This window comes from Leiobunum rupestre, chromosome 4 (genome assembly GCF_980474605.1).
Source record: "Leiobunum rupestre chromosome 4, qqLeiRupe1.1.hap1, whole genome shotgun sequence".
In the NCBI taxonomy this organism is placed as follows: domain Eukaryota; kingdom Metazoa; phylum Arthropoda; class Arachnida; order Opiliones; family Sclerosomatidae; genus Leiobunum; species Leiobunum rupestre.
The window spans coordinates 63364930-63387216 of record NC_143387.1 but is presented as its reverse complement, the minus strand read 5'-3'; the positions used below and the strand labels follow the sequence as shown (position 1 = coordinate 63387216).

Here is a 22287-nt window from a genome sequence, read left to right as displayed (position 1 = left end):
ATTCCATTTTATTTGAATGTTGCTCAATTAAAAATTTAAGGAATTTCTGGGTGTTAAAATGGTAACTTGTGAAATAGTATCTCTAGAAAGAACAAGTACGGTCCAGTGTAATGTGAAAGATTACTATTAGGTGTTTAATTTTTAAGAATAGTGGTGTAGGTGAGGGGGTGTTTAGATCGAACTAGTAATGAACACCTCCAGTGTTTTTGTTCCCCCCTGTTAACTTTCTAGCTATGCCACTGTATTATAAGGGAGAAGAAAATTGCTTTTATAAAAATACGGAATAGAAAGCTTGTCTGAAAACTAGCGTTGAAAAATATTCAAGAAATTTAAAAATTAAGATGTTTGAAGGATCTTAAAGGACTTTTATTTTGTATGTAGTTTCGTCTTAACAAGAAGTATTATTGGAAGCTTTGTTTAATAGTGTGTGCTACACGATGTTTTAGTTAACTACAATAACTGTTTCGAAAGAAGAAATAAATTATTTGGGCATTTCATAAATTTATTTTTTAACATTAGTAAAAAATTCCATACAAACAATCCCAATTAAAAATGTTAAATTAAATAAATATTGTGTTTGAGCTTTAGTAGTATATAAATCTAGTTTTTTAGCTGATGAATAGGCGTCAAAAGGCAATTTTCATTGGTGCCTATACAATGGGACTCAATAAAATCATTTTGTTATTGAGACCTTCTTTCAGTCCTCCTTGTGGGATAACAAAATTATCCTCAGAGTGTTTGGGGGACAATTCCCTGAGATTTTTATTGCTTTCTTCAAGCTGAAGCAAAGGCCAGAGGGCCAAAAATCTACTTTTACCATGTCTGGCAGTGACAAAAACTTCAGTGGCTCCATTAATAATTGCTAGCAGTTCAGTCAATCGTGTTGCTGTGTCTACATAATGATAAAGATTTTCGAAAGATTCATCTGGGTTAACAGAGTGATATTCCAATGGAAAAGAAGTGTCAACACTCAATATGAAACCCATCAGACAAGCCCAATGAGCGGAGAAACCATTTTTTAAACATGGTTCATGATTTGCATCAGCGTCGTAACAAACTAGAGCTGGATAGCCAAGAGCTAAGTGGCCAAGTAATCTCTCATTTGACCACTGTACAACTTCCCCTCCGCAATTGGCTACCCTTTGAGCGATGGTAAGCATATTTTGGGCAGAAAACATCTCTCCAGAAGTGCTGAAACCGAGTTTTTGAGCTTCGTTTAGCAGCGTTTGAGCAGAAACAATGGCCCCCTCTTCTTTGCATAAAGCTTGAGCCATCTCCAAAGCCACCAAACCACAGGTGGGGCCATCCTGCAGGATAGGTTTAATTTGTTTGTAATGAGCTAACAATTTAACTTGGTTAAGGCCTGATAGAGTTATCCACATGTTCTTGCATAAGGTCGATAGTTCCTGCTTGGGCGAGGGTAATGCTTCATTGGGATCCACTTGTTTTGGTAAGAAAACGCGTTTTTGATAATGGTCATATTTTTGAGTAACGACCGGCAATGGTGGGGGTGGAGGAGGGGGTATTTGGAGGCCCAAATCCGAGCAGTTACTCATTTTCCCTTAGTTTTAATTTGTTCGAAATCGTACACGGTGTAACTTTGTTTTTTTTTAGTTATGTGTTTTCTATACGTGTTTACGTTATTTTTAGAATTTTACGTCTAGATCCTCGGAATTCAAGTAAATGTTCGAAACGTAAAAACTAGATGGCGACAATGCATCGCAAACTGATCATTTGAGTCGGATATTAGTTTGACTCTCTTTTTTACGAGACAGCAGGTGCTATTGGCTTGCAAGTGCATGTTTGAGCGTACTATATGCATAGTGGCTATAATGATATTTGTAAGTTTTATCGAATGTTGACTGGTTTGACCAACAGCATAGGGAAATTATTTCTTTATTTATTTATCTATACGAAAATAGAATAACACCAAGAAGAACACACAAATTAAATATTTTTTTAAAGTAAGTAAAATTCACTGGTCAGTAAACTATTTTATATTAATTTATTCGAGGCCAAAAGCTATCGCTATGCCCTCTTTTGGTTGTCGTCGAAAACTATATAGGTATTAGCAAAAGTGACATAATTCCAAAAGTGTGACAATCCCTGTACTTCCGTATGCTAAAGGTTTAATGAATGCTCGACTCGAGATCGACCACATAAAAGACTATTTATTGTCGCCTTTCTATATCTTTTTTAGTCTAGTATTATATTGTAGGTAGATGGCGATAGCATCTCCACAGAACGACGAAAAATCAAAAAATACACTAACTTTGACCATATGCTGAAGACGTAAACGTATTTATTTCATCCCATTTACTTAAAGGAATTATAAATCCGAATATTTCAGTGTTCGTTTCTTTCTCTTCCACAGATTTTGGATATTCAGTTACTAAGCCTAGGTCTACCTTATCTACGTCTTCTAACACTTTGCTTTTTTTTTTAAATATCTTCATTGTTTTCAATTTCAACGAGTTCAGTTTGAACTCCAGTCGTATGCAACTCTTTTATGTATAAATTACATTGACTTGCCTGGTTTTTAGAATTTTCTGGCATTAATGCTGGGGTTTTTCCCGAGCCATTTAGAACTGAAAATTAAGCGGACGATCGAAAGAGCTTATAGGAAATCCCGCCAGGATGTTTAGCATCGCGAAACACTACTTTTACAAATTTCTGACAAAAATTTTCCAATGCTTTACAGGCGATCTGATTGGGTGGCACTCAAAGGGTGGGAAGCATTGGGGGGTTTGCACCTTAGATTTCATGGAAACCAAAGGGAAAGGTACAGAATACCGCAAATGCGAGACTTTCTGTTTATGTCTATTTATTTTTGCTTTGACCACTGCTAATTAGTTCCTCCGTTCCTCACTACGAGGCGTTATTTTTTGGTTTTAACTTCCTTCCCTCCCCAAGGCATACTTTCCCTTCTACCTGGGAGGAGCTTCTACCCTCCCTTCCCAAGGCATACTTTCCCTTCTCCCCTCCCAACTTGTATTTCGCTCGTAACATTCATTAAGAAATAGGTCCGATTGACACACTTTTGATAATTATGTCACTTTTGGTATTAGCCAGTGCTTCCACTTGGACAATCTCATTTCTCCCTCTGTTGGTTCTAATAAATCCCTTTTTATCCCTTTCACGTTTTTTTTTAACAAAAACCATAAGATTTATAATATTTAACCCTTATATAAAGAAAAAAATATTTCTTAAAAATATTTTAAAATCTATGACACACTTCCGAATCCCAGTTAATTTCATTCGTTTATTCCCATATAGGTAGAGGCGCGGAATATGAAGTACTAGACCAAAATATTTCTAGCAAAAATTTGAAAAATTCTCAAACTACTTAATTTTCCCTTTTTCCCTCTCTTCCAAAATAAAATCCCTTTTAGGTCGGAAAATCCCTAAAAAGGGATAAAATCCCTCAAAGTGGAAGCACTGGTATTAGCAGATTTTTTATGCTAAGCAATTATGCGTTTTAGAGGGTATTATGGTGGATGAAATAGAAGCTAGAATAAGTTAATATTTGCATTTTAGAATAATTTTACGGTGTTTTGTGTTTCCCTCATGAGCAATTACTACGCCAAGATCTAGGCATATTTCTCTAATTTGACCATAACACTATAATTCCGTTATGTGTAATTCGATTTAACTCAGATATAAAGTTTTGTTTCTTTTCTTTGTGAGATTTTTCGTGCCTAAACTAATGATTCGAATATTCGCGACCGAAACGAGTGTAGGTGGCGTAACGGCGCTATCTTCTTTGAGGTTGTGCCTATTATCTAGCGTCTGCTACAGACAAATTAAAAAGTAATGAGAACGTTTTTTCTTAAATAATCTTATCAAACGATGCAAAAATTATACGATGAAGAAAAACTAATAGCGTCTGCTTTAGCCGCTACCTATGGCGAACCAAAGGGGGCGTAGTGATAGTTTGCGGTCGCGATATCAAAAGCAGTAGTTTAAAAAATCAAAGGCTTCTCATTTCAGATTATGAAAAGCCTGAAGATATATGATAAACAATCATAACCCTCAGGTAAAATTTTAGTCCCCCACCTTATGAAGATTTACTTCCCATACGTCATAACTTCGTCTCATTTTTCATCTCTCCACGTTGGGACACGCACCCATTAGTCTGTTTAATTATTTTCCCTTATATCACTCGATATAGTAATGTTACTTCTGGTAATAGTTTTATTGGATTGAATAGTTTGAGCATGGTTATTAAACTTTTTAGGAGATTAGATGACGAACAGTTTACCCGTAATAGTAACGCCTGTCCGATAATAAATCACTATGTGAAATAACTAATAATTAATTATTCTTTTTAATTTAATTAGTAAATATTTTTTCAGTGAGGGCAAAAGCGACATAAGACCCCTAAGTGTGTCAGCACTACCTTTGCGCCTATTGGAATATCTACTGAGAGAGCTATACTATGTATTGGAAGCTTTCTCTTTGGTCTATGGACTAATTTGTTTTTAGCGCGATTTCATCTCTTCACTTTAGTCGCGCATAGAGATACGTTCTAAAACGCCACATGTGGAGTGGCGAAAATTTTAAATTTAGATGACGTATTCTTTACCATCGCTCCAACACTCTTTATTTACTTCGCGACAAGCTTTGAGCTTTTGGTGATCAGTACGACTCCTTACCCTTTCCTCCATGATTCGCGTGATCACGGCCAACTTTGACACTCGTGCAATAGCGGCCAACCCATTCGCCGAAATTCCATGAACAAGGATTTTTCCGCTATAAACTATTGGCGTTTCAATGTGCAGGGCGTCTAAGGATTGCGTACGATCCGACGCCTTACTTGTTTTCTCACAAAAAAAAATATCGTCGTTTTTATATTGGCTTCAATGCAAAAACTATTCTAAAAATAATTTTCCGCTAGGGGCACTCAACGCCGAGATATATTTTCGTTCATAGGTTAACATAGAAACTTCATGAATGGTTTTTCGATTCAACCTGTCTCCCACAGACAGTTGTACGAAATGCGGTGCTGTTGACACTGTGGAACACATTCTCTTCGTCTGCCCCGACCAGCTTGCACCGGGAGAGTTTCGTTTGGCCGACCACAAAATACACGTTACGCCGACTGTCCATTTGGCCGACTGCACATTTGGCCGACTGCTCGTTTGGCTGACTGCTCGTTTGGCCGACTTCTCGTTTGGCTGACTGCTCATTTTTCCGACTACTCATTTGGCCGACTGCTCGTTTGGCCGACTGCTCGTTTGGCCGACTGCTCGTTTGGCCGACTGCTCGTTTGGCCGACTGCTCGTTTGGCCGACTGCTCGTTTGGCCGACTGCTCGTTTGGCCGACTACTCGTTTGGCCGGGCCCTAAATGGGTTAGAGTGTGCAATAACTGGTGGCTTTACCGGGGAGTCGGGGTCCGGCTCTTGTAACCCATAAGGGCGGTGGCGCACTGGGAGATGTTAGCTCTGATCAAATGGTCCTATCTCCACCTCCGACTTCGGTCAGGTTTGGGCTGGATACTGAACTTCGGTTCAGGCTAACGGAGAGGGTCCAGGCAAACTGGCCGCCTCGGCGGATTGGGTAGCCTGCTGTGGGGCGGCGAGCCTCCATATGCGGGCACGGTGGTCCTGTTTCCCGGCCTTTTGGGGCCCACCGGGATCTCCGGTGCCAGCTGTGCCGGGTTACTTGGGCTGCTGTGTGCTCGTCGTTCCCCTTTAGGAGCTCTTTCCAAAGGGTTTGGCTCCTTACCTTCATAGGTAGGGTGTCGGCTGGAGTTGCTATAGCATCCATTCTAAATCCCACTGCTGTGTGCGAAGTGGGGATTGGTCCACCCATTGCTGCACCTTCTGCTGGGTTGAGTGGCTTGCGTCAAAGGTGAGACCATCAGTAGTGGGGTTCTGCTACCCATGCTGGATTTGTCACCTGTCCGGGCTTGGGGACGCTGGCGTAGGGCACTATGATGATAGGCCTCCGGTGGTATGGTCTTTGTTACTAGGTACACCGGGCTATAAATTCTGACACACTACTCGTTTGGCCGACTGCTCGTTTGGCCGACTGCTCGTTTTTCCTATGGAGAAAATCCGGTTTGGGGCTCTACATTATTCTCAACTCAATGCCAAAAATAGCGACGGCCATTTTTAACGACTTGAATTTATCTCGCCATAGATGGCGGTATCGTATCGCAATTCGTTCGAACTGATAAAAAAATACTTCCGAACTATAATTTCCACCATGCAATCCGAAAAAGAAAATGAAATAGAAAATAATATTGGGAGCAGTGTGTGAAATAGTAGAGAAATAAACGATGAAACTATTCCTGTGAGTATAATTCGGGTCAACAACAATCTACCCATTTATCGCCGCCATCAAGCCGGTCTCTACGTAATAATTCAGCCAGCCCAGTTCGCCCCGATGGGAATCCTGTCAAATTCAGTTATCCCTCACAGACATTTTTATCGCTGGACGAATTAATTCTAGCTTACCAGTTGAAATTAAGGCCGGAGGCTTGAAACAAAAATAACAAATAGACGGTGCATAGATTTAAAATCGCTTCACTTTAAAGGATTCGAAAATGATTTAGCAACAACCCAAAAGACCAAGCTGTTTATTAAAGCTTGGACAAATACACACTGATCCATTTCGAGATAGTGGTATTGGTATTGGTTCTTTTAGAGCAGCGACATTTGTAGAGACACCGTGTCAGGTATTGGAAAGATTTCTACACAAATTTGAAACGCGTGCGCAATATGAAAAGCGAACAACGTTAGGCCTAACTTGGACTAATTAACACGCTTCCACTGAATTTCCCCAGCATTTTCCTCTATCGGGGGAAATAGGCGTAACAGCCACTGCGCAAGTGCGAAGGTATCACAAGCAGTGGCCATGCTTAAAATTTCTAATTTTGAGCGTAAGCTACGCCACCTCATAGCTATTAAAGATATTACTATTTCTTTTCGAGCAGACCTCTTAAAAATTGACAGGCGAATGATAAACCGAGGACGTTACCTAACAGGATCGCTCCGAGTGATACTTTCGCGCTTGCGTAGAGCACGGCCAACTTTGATCACGCGCTGTTCGCGCTACAGCGGCCAACACATTCGTCGAAATTTCGAGAGCAAGGATTTTCCCCCTATAAACTGTACTATAACGTGTAGGAGTTCAGCGCCTCGCTCGGTTGTTATACTTCAATGTAAAAACTATTCTAAAAATAATAATCCGCTAGGGGCGCTGACGTCATACACATCTTTTGCTCATAGGTTAACACGGAAACGTCAACGAATGAGATGGCCGCTGTAGCGCGAGAGATCAAAGTTGGCCGTGCGCAGAGTGAGTAACGCATTTTTTTCCCCAGTAGAGGGATGACCCTAAGTGTGGTTTACATTTTTGGGAAGTCAAAACGTACCTGTGTTAACTAGTATAAGGGCCTAATATCTTTAGCTCGCGCATCTAAAGTTTTTCGCGTGTGCTAAGCGAAAAAACAACGCAACTAAAAAATAAATTATCGCCCACCTGTCCTACTTCTCGAGCCAAAAGTGGCGTAAGCAAAAGGGGTTTCCGTCAGTGTCGTGCACCCCCGAAATATATAAACTTATTTTATTTACATATAGTGCGTTTCAAAAGGTTTTGCAAAAATTTTAAGGAGTTGTAGGGGGTGAGTTGAGAAGTATGCCTGTTTAAATAAATAAATAATAATAATAAATAAATAATAATGATAAATAAATAATAATAATAAATAAATAATAAATAAATAATTAATAAATAATAATAATAAATAAATAATAAATAAATAAATAATTAATAAAAAATAAATAATTTATAAATAAAAATAATAAATAAATAATGAATAAAAATAATAATAAATAAAAATAATAAATAATTAATTAATAAAAAATAATAAATAATTAATTAATAAAAAATAATAATTAATTAATTAATACAAAAATAATAAATAAGTAATTAATAAAAAATAATAAATAAATAAATAAATAAATAATAAAAAAATAATAAATAAAAATAATAAAAAATAATAAATAAATAATAAAAAATAATAAATAAATAAATAATTAATAAAAAATAACAAATAAATAATTAATAAAAAATAACAAATAAATAATTAATAAAAAATAATAAATAATTAATTAATAAAAAATAATAAATAAATAAATAAATAATAAAAAAATAATAAATAAATAAATAATAAAAAATAATAAATAAATAATAAAAAATAATAAATAATTAATTAATAAAAAAATAATAAATAAGTAATTAATAAAAATAATAAATAAATAAATAATAAAAAATTAATAAATAAATAAATAATAAAAATAATAAATAAATAAATAATTAATAAAAAATAACAAATAAATAATTAATAAAAAATAACAAATAAATAATTAATAAAAAATAACAAATAAATAATTAATAAAAAATAACAAATAAATAATTAATAAAAAATAATAAATATAAAAAATAATGATAAATAAGAATCATTTAATTAAATTAAAGTTCAACTTTGTATATTTGGCATTTTATTTAACCAAATAAAATTTGCAAATTTGTTTTACAGGTGTTTCATTTTCCTAAGAAACACACAGATATTACTGAAAAACGTAGTTTTCCTGCCCACAACTAAAAAGTGCATTTATACTCACCCGGTTAAGGGACAGAAATAAATCTTAATTACGTCTGCACTCTTACGTTTTCGACGGCTGGCTTAACAAGTCTACCAATAGTTCTGAAATTATAAATTAATTGTCTATTCAAAAGAGTTTGTTAAAAAACAATCCAAGAAAATTGGCTACTTTGAGCCACTGTGTACTGAAGTTAACAGATCATATATATTTTATTGATTGCTGTACGAAAATTACACGTGAGAGCTAGTCGATTTTTAGGCCTGTCTAAACGTAACCAACGCTAGGGTCAATGGCTGATCACGAAATTGCCTTATTTAAAAGTAAAAAAAATATTAAGGTTTATTGATTTCTTACTTACTATATTTTATATAGTATAGTATATATTTACATAAATTCATTTATTATTTAAATCTATAGGTTTAAGAAGTATATAATTTTAAAAAAACTCTAGAGGGTCGAATACTCGAAATTATACTTTATTTTTTGGAATGATGCAATTGAAACTATTAATTTATAGTTTCCAAACTATTAATAATGCCATATGTAACATAATAAACATAAGTTTGGCACTTCATATTCTCACAACGCTAAGTTCTTTATTGATAGTCTGTTTCGCCAATGACCATAAAAATCATTATGTGGCTAAGGACTAACAAAGCATTTGACTATTGACTATTGAATTTACGATTATATTAGTTAGTTATTTTAAAATTTGAGACTGGAACGCGTTATTTCGCCAGCAATGTGATAAATAAGGGGCAAGTTACGTAATCACTCTACGACAGACTATCATTAACCGAAATTGTTATATTATTAACGAAAATTGTTCAGTGTCATACTTATATTATTACTCGAAAATTGTTCAGTGTCACTCCTATATTATAATGTTACAAATGATAACGCTTATATTTTGAATTTATGTTCCCCAAAATCCATTTATTAATATTCAAAGGGAGTATGTTGATCAACTAATTTCACATTCAGAAGCTAAGGGTGATTGAGTATTACACTCCCTTTAAGCAGTCATCCTTTAATTTTACTTTCCTTCCAAACAAATACCCTGGTGGTAGGCCAACAGCAGAACCCGTTGGCCTACCACCAGGGTATTTGTTTGTAAGGAAAGTAAATTTAAAGGGTGACAGGCAGAAGTAAACCTAGGCTATTAACAGGGTGACCAGACTTCCTATATTTTCCTATATTTTTAATGCCTTTCTATAAATTCCTTTATTTTCACCTATTTTCCTATCTATTGCTATAATTTCACTGTCTTTTGAAAATAAAAGAACTTTTTTTGTACGTGTCATAGAACATCTAGTGAAACCACTACCACTTTCGAACAAAATAATGCAAGAAAGCAGTTTAAAAAAATATCAATATTCTAGGTTAGAGATCGGCGTTTGAATAAGAAATTATCCAATTATTTATTTTTATTCATAACCGCAAATTATCCGAAAAATATACGAAAAAACCGAATATTTTTGCATGTTAAATCGTTGTTTATTCGTATAAAATGTTCATAAAAAACCGTTAACCAAACTTTTTATTGTTAATCGAAATTTTGCCGGTTAATTTATTCGTTCCGCCGACCTCTATTCTAGGTGAATCGAGTTAAAATATAGCGATACGCTATAATTACCTTAATATTTGTTCCTATATGGTCCTATTGAGTGTACTATATTTTCCTATAATTCGCCTATTTAGTTTGCTGTATTTTCCTATAATTCGCTTCTTTTGTTTCCTATCATTTCCAATTTAGTTTCCCACATGCCCCTATAATTTGGCTCTAAAATTCCTATTGTTTCTATAATTCGCCTCTAAAATTCGTCTTAAATTAATCTAATTATTTCGAAAAACTTAAATAAATTTAATGGCATTCGAAGATAACTTTTCCAGGGCCCTAGGGATTTCCCTCGGAGTTGGATTTTTCTTGCTTTCACACTTCTCAAACAAATTTTACAAACTGGATTGAACGCCATCTGTAGGACTGTGGTAACAAGTGTCAAGCTAGATAAATAAAACAACTTCTTTCCGTCATCTCCCGATTTAACTTTTCATTAAAGGGCCTCAGAATCATTTGAAATATTAGTCCCAAATTCCGTATCTCACGATAGCAGATCCAAATAGTTGACATTATTCAAGCTCTGTTTCGGAAATTCAAACAATTATGTGGCCCTTAAAATCAGCCGCATTGTGACGAACCATTTGGCGTAGCCTCGACCCAATTTTCTGCATTTTATCTAATTTCATCGAAATTTAATCACATTTACCTAATTTTTAACGAATTTTATTAGGTTTACCCAATTTGTTTTTTTTTCTCAATTTAAATATTTTTACCCAATTTTAGTCGATTTCAAACAATTTTTTTTGACTTTATCCAATTTATCTCCATATTACTTTATTCGTGTAATTTATTGAAATTTTACCAAAATTTGGCCACATTTGGTTAAAACTTACCCAAAATTGATCAATTTTACTCAAAATAGGTCACAATTATCATTTTGGGTTAGTTTTGAAATTTTTTTCCTGAAATCTTTGAAGAATTTTCACCCTGTGAAACCGTGGAAATCCCATGCTTTTTTAAAAGGAGATTTTTTTTTCGTTTTGAGAGGCTAAAAACATTTTCGGTTGCCATGGGAAAACTAAAGCCCATTGCAACTTTTCCATTTGGGAATTTTCATACTACCATAAGGTCCAACTAACCCCCGAGTTTCAACAAAATCGGTGAAAACCACCACGGGTAGTCTCCTTGTAAGTTGACGGTGGATATTTTCCTAGTGATCTGTCGATAAAGCGTAACTAGATCCTTTGAGAACCGGGGCGTAGCCTTTGGGGGTAGGGGATAGCTGCACCCACCAACTTTTTCAAGAGCGCCAAAATTGTAATTTCGGCAGGCTTTAAGCTAGGCTTTATCTCAGAAAGCTTCCTTCCCCCTCCATAAAATACTTTTCGCTACGCCACTGTTTGATCTAATATAATCGGGTCTTTCAAAAAAAAAAAGGGAAATGAGGCCATAAAATGTGTAAAAATCACGCGATGGAAATGCGAAGAAAAAGACAAATATCCATATTATTCGAGATATTCTCTTATAATAAAACATGGGATTTGGATCTATTCGTATTTCGATGTTGTTGTTATCCCGGCTATGGGACGGGGGCTATTTGTCATATATAGTAACGGAAAAAAGCTTTTTTCGATCGTTCTAAAAGATTGATGGAAGCGTTTTTGGCCGAAAGTCGCTTGAAGAGAGAAAGAGAGGGAATGGGGTTGTTTTTCACGTTCCGGAAATGGCCAGATTTCGGAGACGGAAGTAGTCAAACCCTCGCCTTCGGTGACCCGGGCAGGGAGGGGGGAGTGCCCGTTTACGAGAAATGGGAGGGAGGGTCACAGACACGCGAGGGGGAGCGCGAAAGAGTCAGAGCGAGAGGGTAACGGGAAAAAACCTTCTAAAAATGTCAAAAGATCACGTTGCCATCTTTATAGTAGTCTCGTAAAAATCGTCTCTGCCGAGTGACATTTTAATGGAGTTGTCGATATCGAGCGAAGCCCAAATTGCTTAGGGGTCTGGTAACATTGCGCGCTTGTCGTGAGTCGATTTAAAGCGACTATCGGCTCTATCATTGCCACCGGTATTATGAAAAAGCCCCTGTTATTAGAGACGGCCATGAATCTATCCGATTCTTCGAAAAAAGCGACTTTAGTGGAGAGCGTGGTGCCATCTATTAATGGCAAAGAAAGCTTAAATTCAAAATAGGCAAATGATAACGTCGTCAGAGAGCCATTGTCAGGGCCGGACTTAGAAATTCTTGGCCCATAGGCAGATAAGGAGTCTGGGCCCCATTTTCACGCACTGCATTTATTCTTATCCCTGAACTAGACTGTGCCTGAATTTCCCTGATTCCGCGAAGAAGTCTGAGCTCTACGGTTATATTACCAAATAACAGCTCTTAACAATCGTCGACTAAATACGCGATAATTACGTAACATTGCGATTTAAGGCTGCGTCCGTAAACTGCCAGGCAGAAATTTTGGTAATTTTAAAACCAAATCTTCTACCTAGGAATTTCTCCAATATAAATTACGATTGATATTATAGATTTATGCCCTCGAATACAGTAATTACGGTCACTGGAGGGCCCCTTCCAAGGATGGGCCCCTAGGTCACGGCCTAGGTTGGCCTAGGCGGAAATACGGCACTGGTCATTGTAGAGTATTATAGGTAGACAACTTATACTCTATTTAGTGGGCTTTAACCTAAATTATATATCCCATATAAAAACTATTGTTTATAATTACTGCAATTTTTGTTATTGACCAATTTACAAAAGATTCAATCAACGCGAGGGGTACCTATCAGTATCGTCTTTTGGGTCAAAATGTAGCTTAACTATCTTGTTTTGAAGTCGACAATAGTGACATCTATTGAATAAAGAGCGACTTGCTTTAACGAGTTGGTCTTCCGGCTGTCAATTGCATTTGGTTCGACTACTTTGGCTGATGGTAACGATGTTTAGAGTTAGAATCAGGGACACGCAGTTAGTTAATTTTAGTAAATATATGGATATTATTAAGATTTAAGAACTCATAGAAGTGACTAAGAACTAGAGCATAGTGCCGATTTAATGTCTGCCGGCAGCGGCGTTTGGCGAAAAACACCCGATTTATCAAAAATCCTGGGCGGCGTTGATTTTTTTCGGCGGCGGCGGTGTGAGTGGAAAACAATTTTAAAATGTTTGAAAGAACAAAATAAAGTTACGTAGGGAAACTCGAAACATTTCGGCGGCGGAAACAAATGACTCGGCGGCGGCGGTTCGGGGTCAGAGGAAATATCGCCGACGGCGGCATTGGATCGGCGGCGATAAACTCGACTAACGTCGTAAGAACCATGTACGATAACATCTAAGGGGAATTACTGTTCCCGATATTTTGACACGGTAGGCGTGGCCTAAATCGGAAGGCTTACTGAGGTACACGGGCCGCTTTGAAGCGCCTCAAGAATTCTGTTCTACTATTACTACGGGCTGCTTAGTTGGGGCTTAGTTTAGAAATGAAATGGATTCCAATAAAATTGATAAAAAAACCCTCAACCATACGCGGCTTACTGGTTATTTTTACTTAACAAAATGGTTAAAGTGTTGGTTGCACGAAATTTTAGCTATGGCTAATTAATGATTCATTAGAAAGAGCAAAAATTTTCTAGCAAGTGCAGAAAATTTCATCAAAATCGGTTAAGTGGTCTTTGAATTATTATAAAAAGAAGTCGAAATGGTGGAAATCGAGTTTTTCGGCGAATTTCCAGACTTTCTCGGCACCCATGACGTCAGAAAATGCGAAGCGTATCATAGGCTAATATTGTCTGTAATACATTTCTTTACATCTGGGATTAAAAGCGGGTTGATTTAACACCCAGGAAAAAGTCCTACGCAGTAGTAATTGAAATAGGCATACACAAGCCTACGAAGTAGAAAACCGATATGAAACGGAAGGCTACTCGTAAATTTTTTGTTAAACGTCGGCTCGCGGGCGCCGCTTAGCGCGTGCGTAAAAAAAAATTATTTCGATAATAAGCCTAAAATTATGATTAAAAACCTCTGGTTTGAAAACTTCTACAAGTAAACAGAATCCCTCCACTTCAGTTACTTCTATTTTAGGAATAAAACTACAGCTTTGATTTGCCCCAAATGGTGCTACGGAGGAGAGAAATTCGCCGAAAATTTCAGGATTTTGAGGAGCGAAAAAGGTCAGTTTCGGACTCAAAGTTAATACACTTAGGCTTGGAAATTTGTTTCGACGATGACATTTTTGGAAAGAGAACGTCCTGGGCTTCAAAACAAGCCCGCATTCATTCGTTTTTATTACTATCGATTTTTCGAGCAACCAACACTCTAATTGCCATTACTTTTAAAGAACAAATTTAAAAAAAAAAGGTTCCAAAGTTACTAAGCCTCATCATTAAGCGACAACAACGGCGCCATTTGTTCAAAATTTAACGTGAACGCTCCAACTTCTCTACGAAACTGCGTCGGAAATCGACTTCAGCGACGCCAAGTTTGTCCACATTGAACTAAAATTCGCGTGATTTTTCCTATAGTCCTATTCTTGGTTAATGCTGCTAGTTGCTACCATGATATTAACTTCTAAACGCCCTAAAAATCGGTTTCTAGCGCCATCTAGTATATGCAAAAGTGGAATGTTTTTCAAAAATGGGAAGATTTAAAAAAAATTATAATTTATAATTAAAAATAATAACAGTAATAATGATAAATTAAAATTTATACTATTATTTATTGTACAACTATATGAAAATGTAGACATTGGAGGTCACCAGTCAATCAGGGCCGTGCTTAGGGGGAGGCGAGCAGGGCGGTCGCCCAGGGCCGCTAAAATTTTACCATAGGGATGTATATACCGGAGGGCCGCTACACTCAGTTTCGCCCATGCATTTCGCCCGGGGCCGCGAGACCACTAAGCACGGCCCTGCAGTCAATGGCCTGAGTTTGAGAAGTTTAACTTCATGTGCCTCGAGGGGCTGATCACTCCGCGTAATCGGTGTACAGAGCCATTCCTTTGACTGTACTAATGGGATAACGCGTAATCTTTGAAGTCCCTGCCTCTGGCAGTGCTAATCTAAGCGTAATCCGGTGTACAGATTTTCTAAGTGTGGTTAGCCCCTCGATGTGCCTGCATTTCATATTTTCATAGTTCTTAGTTACTTTTATGCGTTCTTTATATAATCATGAACCGATTATATTCTAACATATTCTTTGTTAATATAAATAACATATATTCGTAATCAGAGCCTTCGACAACGGGCCCGGGCCAGGGGAAAACAATAATTCTGGGCCACAATTATTACCGGGGATAAATGTACGCAGGAATCCATACCTCTACTTGGAATGCTTATCTTGGCAGATTTTCGTCTCGATGTGGCTGACGGTTTTATTGACGTCACTATGTTAACTTAACAAACAACAACGTGAGAGGGCAGGGCGCGCAGAGGCGATTTTTTATCTCGTAGGCGGGGCCAAAGCCGTCAGAGTAATCTTACCATACGCGATACGCCAGGATAAGCATTCCAAGTAGACGTATGGATTCCTGCTGCACGTTTTCGTCTGACTTGGCCTTTGAATACTCAGTGCAGCACAAAAAAACGAGAAAATTCCCCAAAGGCTGATTGGAATAATTTTTGGTTGAATTTTAAGGGTGTAACTGATTTTCCACATAAGTAATGGCCTCGAAAAACGTCGTTTGACGGGCTAGTCAGCTGATGACATTCGCGGGGTATCGCACCAGCTACAAAGTTTCTCAAACAATGGAATAGCCCATCCACCCTCGCCTTGATTCAAATAGAGGGGCGTGGTCCTCTTTTATAAAGCGTGACGTCAGTGACGTATCTTTTTTTTGGGGGGGGGGTATATTCTTTGTTTTTCACCCCCTAGAGTTGTAATTTTTATTTTAAATTTTTTTTACTTTTTCAGAAAGGGTTTTTTTTTTTCATTTTTCACGAAGATAAATGTTGAATTTACCGGAACACGTTTCTTTTGTCAATTTTTTCCGTCTCTGGCTTGTGCCTTCCCCCCACTTCTCTATGGCCGGAAATTAAGCGAAGCCGATTTCTAATCGATCGGTTATGGCAAAGAGATTTAATCGATTATTTTTGACCGGTATAGTTTAGTCTACAATAGCTTCGAATGGCGCCAACATTTATTTTTACGTCCTTTTCTTTATTTTTTTTATGTAGTGTAGTTGATCGTTAAAGCATAAACACGCGCCGATACAGGTATAAAATTGGCCAAATTATCCGAGATCAATCGAGCCCGCTTAAGTATATTTATCACAGTCAGTCTCAGTTGTTGTCCATTATGAGGCGAATTACCGGCGCCTATCCGCTGTCTCATAAGCAATGACAAATGCGATTCGATTAACTTTTAACTGTGTTCGCGATGCCACCGTGCCGGGTTATTCAACTTTCGGAGGTTGGATGGCGTCCGTAAGTGATACTGGCTTTACCTAAATTCCCCCTTTTTGTGGTTATTGCGCAGGAGCGCCATCTAGGTAACATATTTATCAATTGTCTTAAATACACAATTTTAAATAATATTTAAAATTAAGTTATAATATTAAATAAATTTTATTAAATTATTTACTTTATTAAACGACCCCACAATTGATTTATTATTTATTTCGCGAGCTTCTATTTATCTGCAATAGATAGCGCTGTTGACAAAACAATATATAAGGTCTGCCTTATTGTGGGATACTAGTTTCTATTACTGGTAATCTAACCTCCAACTAGTTGACAACCCTGGTCTGGTTTGACGCGAATCAGTTTTTCTTCACCTTGAAAACCACGTCGATTATTTTTGGGAAAGTGTTCGAGACATAAAGCGAGGTAAATTATGACGGTTACTTATCGAAAGTTTTCAAGGAGAGTTATCTTTTGTGGTTGATGTCCGTTTCCTATCAACATTTTGAGCGAAAATGAGCAGTAATTTATCGTTTTCAATAAGAGCAAAACGGAAGTGAGCGTGAAAAGATGGGAGCGCCGATTTCGCCTCACAAATATTCCACCTCTCAAATGAGCGTGAAAATGGGAGCGCCGATTTCGCCTCACCTATATTCCACCTCTCAAATGAGCGTGAAAAATGGGAGCGCCGATTTCGCCTCACCTATATTCCACCTCTCAAATGAGCGTGAAAATGGGAGCGCCGATTTCGCCTCACCTATATTCCACCTCTCAAATGAACGTGAAAAATGGGAGCGCCGATTTCGCCTCACATATATTCCACTTCTCAAATGAGCGTGAAAATGGAAGCGCCGATTTCGCCTCACAAATATTCCACCTCTCAAATGAGCGTGAAAAATGGGAGCGCCGATTTCGCCTCACCTATATTCCACCTCTCAAATGAGCGTGAAAAATGGGAGCGCCGATTTCGCCTCACAAATATTCCATCTCTGAAATGAGCGTGAAAAATGGGAGCGCCGATTTCACCTCACCTATATTCCACCTCTCAAATGAACGTGAAAAATGGGAGCGCCGATTTCGCCTCACCTATATTCCACCTCTCAAATGAACGTGAAAAATGGGAGCGCCGATTTCGCCTCACAAATATTCCACCTCTCAAATGAGCGTGAAAAATGGGAGCGCCGATTTCGCCTCACAAATATTCCACCTCTCAAATGAGCGTGAAAAATGGGAGCGCCGATTTCGCCTCACCTATATTCCACCTCTCAAATGAACGTGAAAAATGGGAGCGCCGATTTCGCCTCACATATATTCCACCTCTCAAATGAGCGTGAAAATGGGAGCGCCGATTTCGCCTCACAAATATTCCACTTCTCAAATGAGCGTGAAAATGGAAGCGCCGATTTCGCCTCACAAATATTCCACCTCTCAAATGAGCGTGAAAAATGGGAGCGCCGATTTCGCCTCACCTATATTCCACCTCTCAAATGAACGTGAAAAATGGGAGCGCCGATTTCGCCTCACATATATTCCACCTCTCAAATGAGCGTGAAAATGGGAGCGCCGATTTCGCCTCACAAATATTCCACCTCTCAAATGAACGTGAAAAATGGGAGCGCCGATTTCGCCTCACCTATATTCCACCTCTCAAATGAGCGTGAAAATGGGAGCGCCGATTTCGCCTCACAAATATTCCACCTCTCAAATGAGCGTGAAAATGGGAGCGCCGATTTCGCCTCACAAATATTCCACCTCTCAAATGAACGTGAAAAATGGGAGCGCCGATTTCGCCTCGCCTATATTCCACCTCTCAAATGAACGTGAAAAATGGGAGCGCCGATTTCGCCTCACATATATTCCACCTCTCAAATGAGCGTGAAAATGGGAGCGCCGATTTCGCCTCACAAATATTCCACCTCTCAAATGAACGTGAAAAATGGGAGCGCCGATTTCGCCTCACCTATATTCCACCTCTCAAATGAGCGTGAAAATGGGAGCGCCGATTTCGCCTCACAAATATTCCACTTCTCAAATGAGCGTGAAAATGGGAGCGCCGATTTCGCCTCACAAATATTCCACCTCTCAAATGAACGTGAAAAATGGGAGCGCCGATTTCGCCTCACCTATATTCCACCTCTCAAATGAGCGTGAAAATGGGAGCGCCGATTTCGCCTCACAAATATTCCACTTCTCAAATGAGCGTGAAAATGGGAGCGCCGATTTCGCCTCACAAATATTCCACCTCTCAAATGAGCGTGAAAAATGGGAGCGCCGATTTCGCTTCACCTATATTCCACCTCTCAAATGAACGTGAAAAATGGGAGCGCCGATTTCGCCTCACATATATTCCACCTCTCAAATGAGCGTGAAAATGGGAGCGCCGATTTCGCCTCACAAATATTCTACTTCTCAAATGAGCGTGAAAATGGAAGCGCCGATTTCGCCTCACAAATATTCCACCTCTCAAATGAGCGTGAAAAATGGGAGCGCCGATTTCGCCTCACCTATATTCCACCTCTCAAATGAACGTGAAAAATGGGAGCGCCGATTTCGCCTCACAAATATTCCATCTCTGAAATGAGCGTGAAAAATGGGAGCGCCGATTTCACCTCACCTATATTCCACCTCTCAAATGAACGTGAAAAATGGGAGCGCCGATTTCGCCTCACCTATATTCCACCTCTCAAATGAACGTGAAAAATGGGAGCGCCGATTTCGCCTCACAAATATTCCACCTCTCAAATGAGCGTGAAAAATGGGAGTGCCGATTTCGCCTCACAAATATTCCACCTCTCAAATGAGCGTGAAAAAATGGGAGTGCCGACTTCGCCTCACAAATATTCCACCTCTCAAATGAGCGTGAAAAATGGGAGCGCCGATTTCGCCTCACAAATAATCCACCTCTCAAATGAGCACGAAAAAATGCCCATCTCTGCCCAAATTACAACTATATTTAAACATTTAGTTTCTGCAATGTCTCACTGGGAATCGATTTCTTTCGATGAGTCTCAGTGAAATATTATAGTAAGAAGCACACTAATACAACTAAACAATAGAAAATATAGAAAAGGAATAGAAACTGTTTCTAGTAAGAGATAAAACTAGATATTTCGCTATTCGAAAGATATTTGCGTTATAAACTTAAGATAATCCCAAGATTATACTATTATTAAACTATTTACTAGTGTTGTTAATTTTCCGGAAAAATTAAATGCGGAAAAATCAAAAATTGAAACATAAATTCCTTTTTAAGGGTTTTTAATTTTTTTAATTTTTTATCGATATAAAATGTCTAATAACAGTAAACATACTACAAAACATTAATAGTGTTACATTGTTAATCAATTTAAAGCTAGTCTAGAGGTTTAGTTTTACTTTCAGATTCGAAATAATTAGGGGAAAATGTCGCTTTATTTAAATTTGCAAACAATATTAGACTAATCATGGAATTAAAACTTTTATTATTTTTTCCGAAAAAATACGAAAACATTTTTGGGACGTACGATATTTTCAATGGCGTACTATATTGATAATTCAGCTTGCGTGTACGATAATTTACTAGAATTTTTAAATTGGCTGAAAAAATGAGAATTTCAAACTTTAATTTTCAATCCGTAGAACTTTAAGAGTGATTTAAAAATTTTATTTAACCAGTTTAACGTCAGTATTTCACAGAAAATTCAAATTTACCGACATTTTTCAGGCGTACGATAATGTATTTTTGAAATCGATAATTTTTTGGCTCTGTTACGATAATTTGAGTTTCAGGAACTGGCAACGCTGCACTCCGGTAAGATCACCGTTTGTCGGTCTCTCCGTGTAGGCACAGAATATCGTCCGAATATCATGAAAACAGAGGCTAATGTTGCGGATACATATTCTCTGTTAATTTTCAATACATGATTTTCTATATTTGCAGTTTCGAAGTAGCTCAGAGTCTAAGGACGTGTAAAACTTTGCGACCTGGTTACGAAGTCTTTATTGAGAAATCGAATCTCGTGTTTTCTAAAAATGTGCGTGCGGTGACTGACTAATTAGGAAAATGTCGGGCTAAAATCCGAGCCAAGGTCCTCGCTGTTCTTTATTCGTGGCTCGAAACCACGACGGAATTTCCTGTCCCTGATCTCCGCTCCCCCTCACTGTGGGCACCCCAAGTTCCCTATGTAAGTGTAGAGCACTGTTGGCGTGGCATGAAGGGCTTGCCACCACCCTCCTACGCAATTCAACCCGACCACCTGAATTACAGGCACCAAAACGTCGCTAGATGACTTGGGCCTTAAAGGGTTAGGCCTAGGGTGGTGCCTTGGGTATTAGTCTAGCTTATTATTATTATATCAGTCTATATCTTTCACGTCACGATCTTTATTAAAAAAATAGTGCTAGGGCCGCCGTTTCGCCTTTGAGTCGTGACCGCCAACATGATAACCGAATGTATTCTTCACGTCACAATCTTTATGAATAAAGATCTTGATAAAATTTCTGATAAAACCCTTCTCGATATAGGGTACGTCTTGTTGAAGAGAGTGGTTTGGGAGTATTTTTAGCCAAGAAAGCAATGATCGGATGGCGTTGAAAAGCCCATTTTTGTGAGGGTACATTACCACGCCCCCTAACACCCCCCCCCCCTATCCAACTTGAGGTGAATGTCTATTTAGGAAGATTCATACATTCTTTATGCGTGGATTCGATCAAATATGACTAAAAGCCGTCCGTAGCATCATTTACTTTTCATTTTATTTCCACATTTTTCAACAAATTCCTTCACCTGTTGGCAGCTGTAAGTGCGTGCACAACCAAACCGCTCTCGTGTTATTCATCGTTAACCGACAGTTTTAGTCACCCACGAACAATGCACCCACGTCTACGCTAAATTCGCGGATATGCCTGGCAATAGGGAGTAGCTTTAGCTAGCTAAGGTAAATAATACAAATACTTCTACATTCTTACCTTCATATTTTCGAGGCGTGGTTAGCAGGCCCGTCTTAAGTCCCTTTGGGGCCCTGGGCTAAATTATTTCTTAAGACCTTTGCGATCCCCAACGGTAAGCCTTTGTATGTCCGTTGTCTAAATTCAACTACACAATAATCAAACCAAAACATTTAATTTCAAAAGGCCTACTGAAAATGATATTTTTACTGAATGTGTTAGGTTTTAGAAATTGTAGGTACCGTATGGTACGGGATGTAGCGATGAGTCAAATTACTTTAGACGTAACTAAAAGACACATAATATTAAATGAGCATCAATAATATTTAACCAACTAAACAATTATCCCTAGAGTAGAGGCCCCAAAACTAGCTGGGGCCCTAGGCTGTAGCCCATTTAGCTCATGCCTTAAGACTGACTAATGAGGTTTATGCGAACGTCTACCATGGTTGGAGAGACGTCATTTACATTGTGGCGTAACAGGGGGTACAAGGGTACTTTGTACCCTGTCAAATTTCAGTCGGAAGTTCATACAGACCTGGAAAACCTTGATGTCAGGGAAATTCTATATTTTAGTAAAAATCAAGGAAATCTGGGAAATTTATGAGGGTTCGGAAAGTTTGCCCTAATGAATACAATTTTACATCTTTCCAAATAATTGGGTAAAAAATCCATTAGAAATAATAATTATATTATCGCTGAAAAGAAGACTTCGACAACGTTTTACAGTACACTATTAAAAGATTTTTAATTAGAAAAGTTTTTTATAATTAAAAACTCGCGAC

The 22287-nt window shown here is 37.9% G+C and overlaps 1 protein-coding gene across 1 annotated transcript; it reads right to left on the bottom strand.

The window, feature by feature from the left end:
- Window positions 1-498: 498 nt before the first annotated feature.
- Window positions 499-1715, bottom strand: LOC149948717 (actin maturation protease). Its single transcript, XM_090173830.1, has one exon. It carries the CDS (start codon window positions 1554-1556, stop codon window positions 651-653), a length of 906 nt encoding a protein of 301 aa, XP_090029956.1. The 5' UTR covers window positions 1557-1715; the 3' UTR covers window positions 499-650.
- Window positions 1716-22287: the final 20572 nt, after the last annotated feature.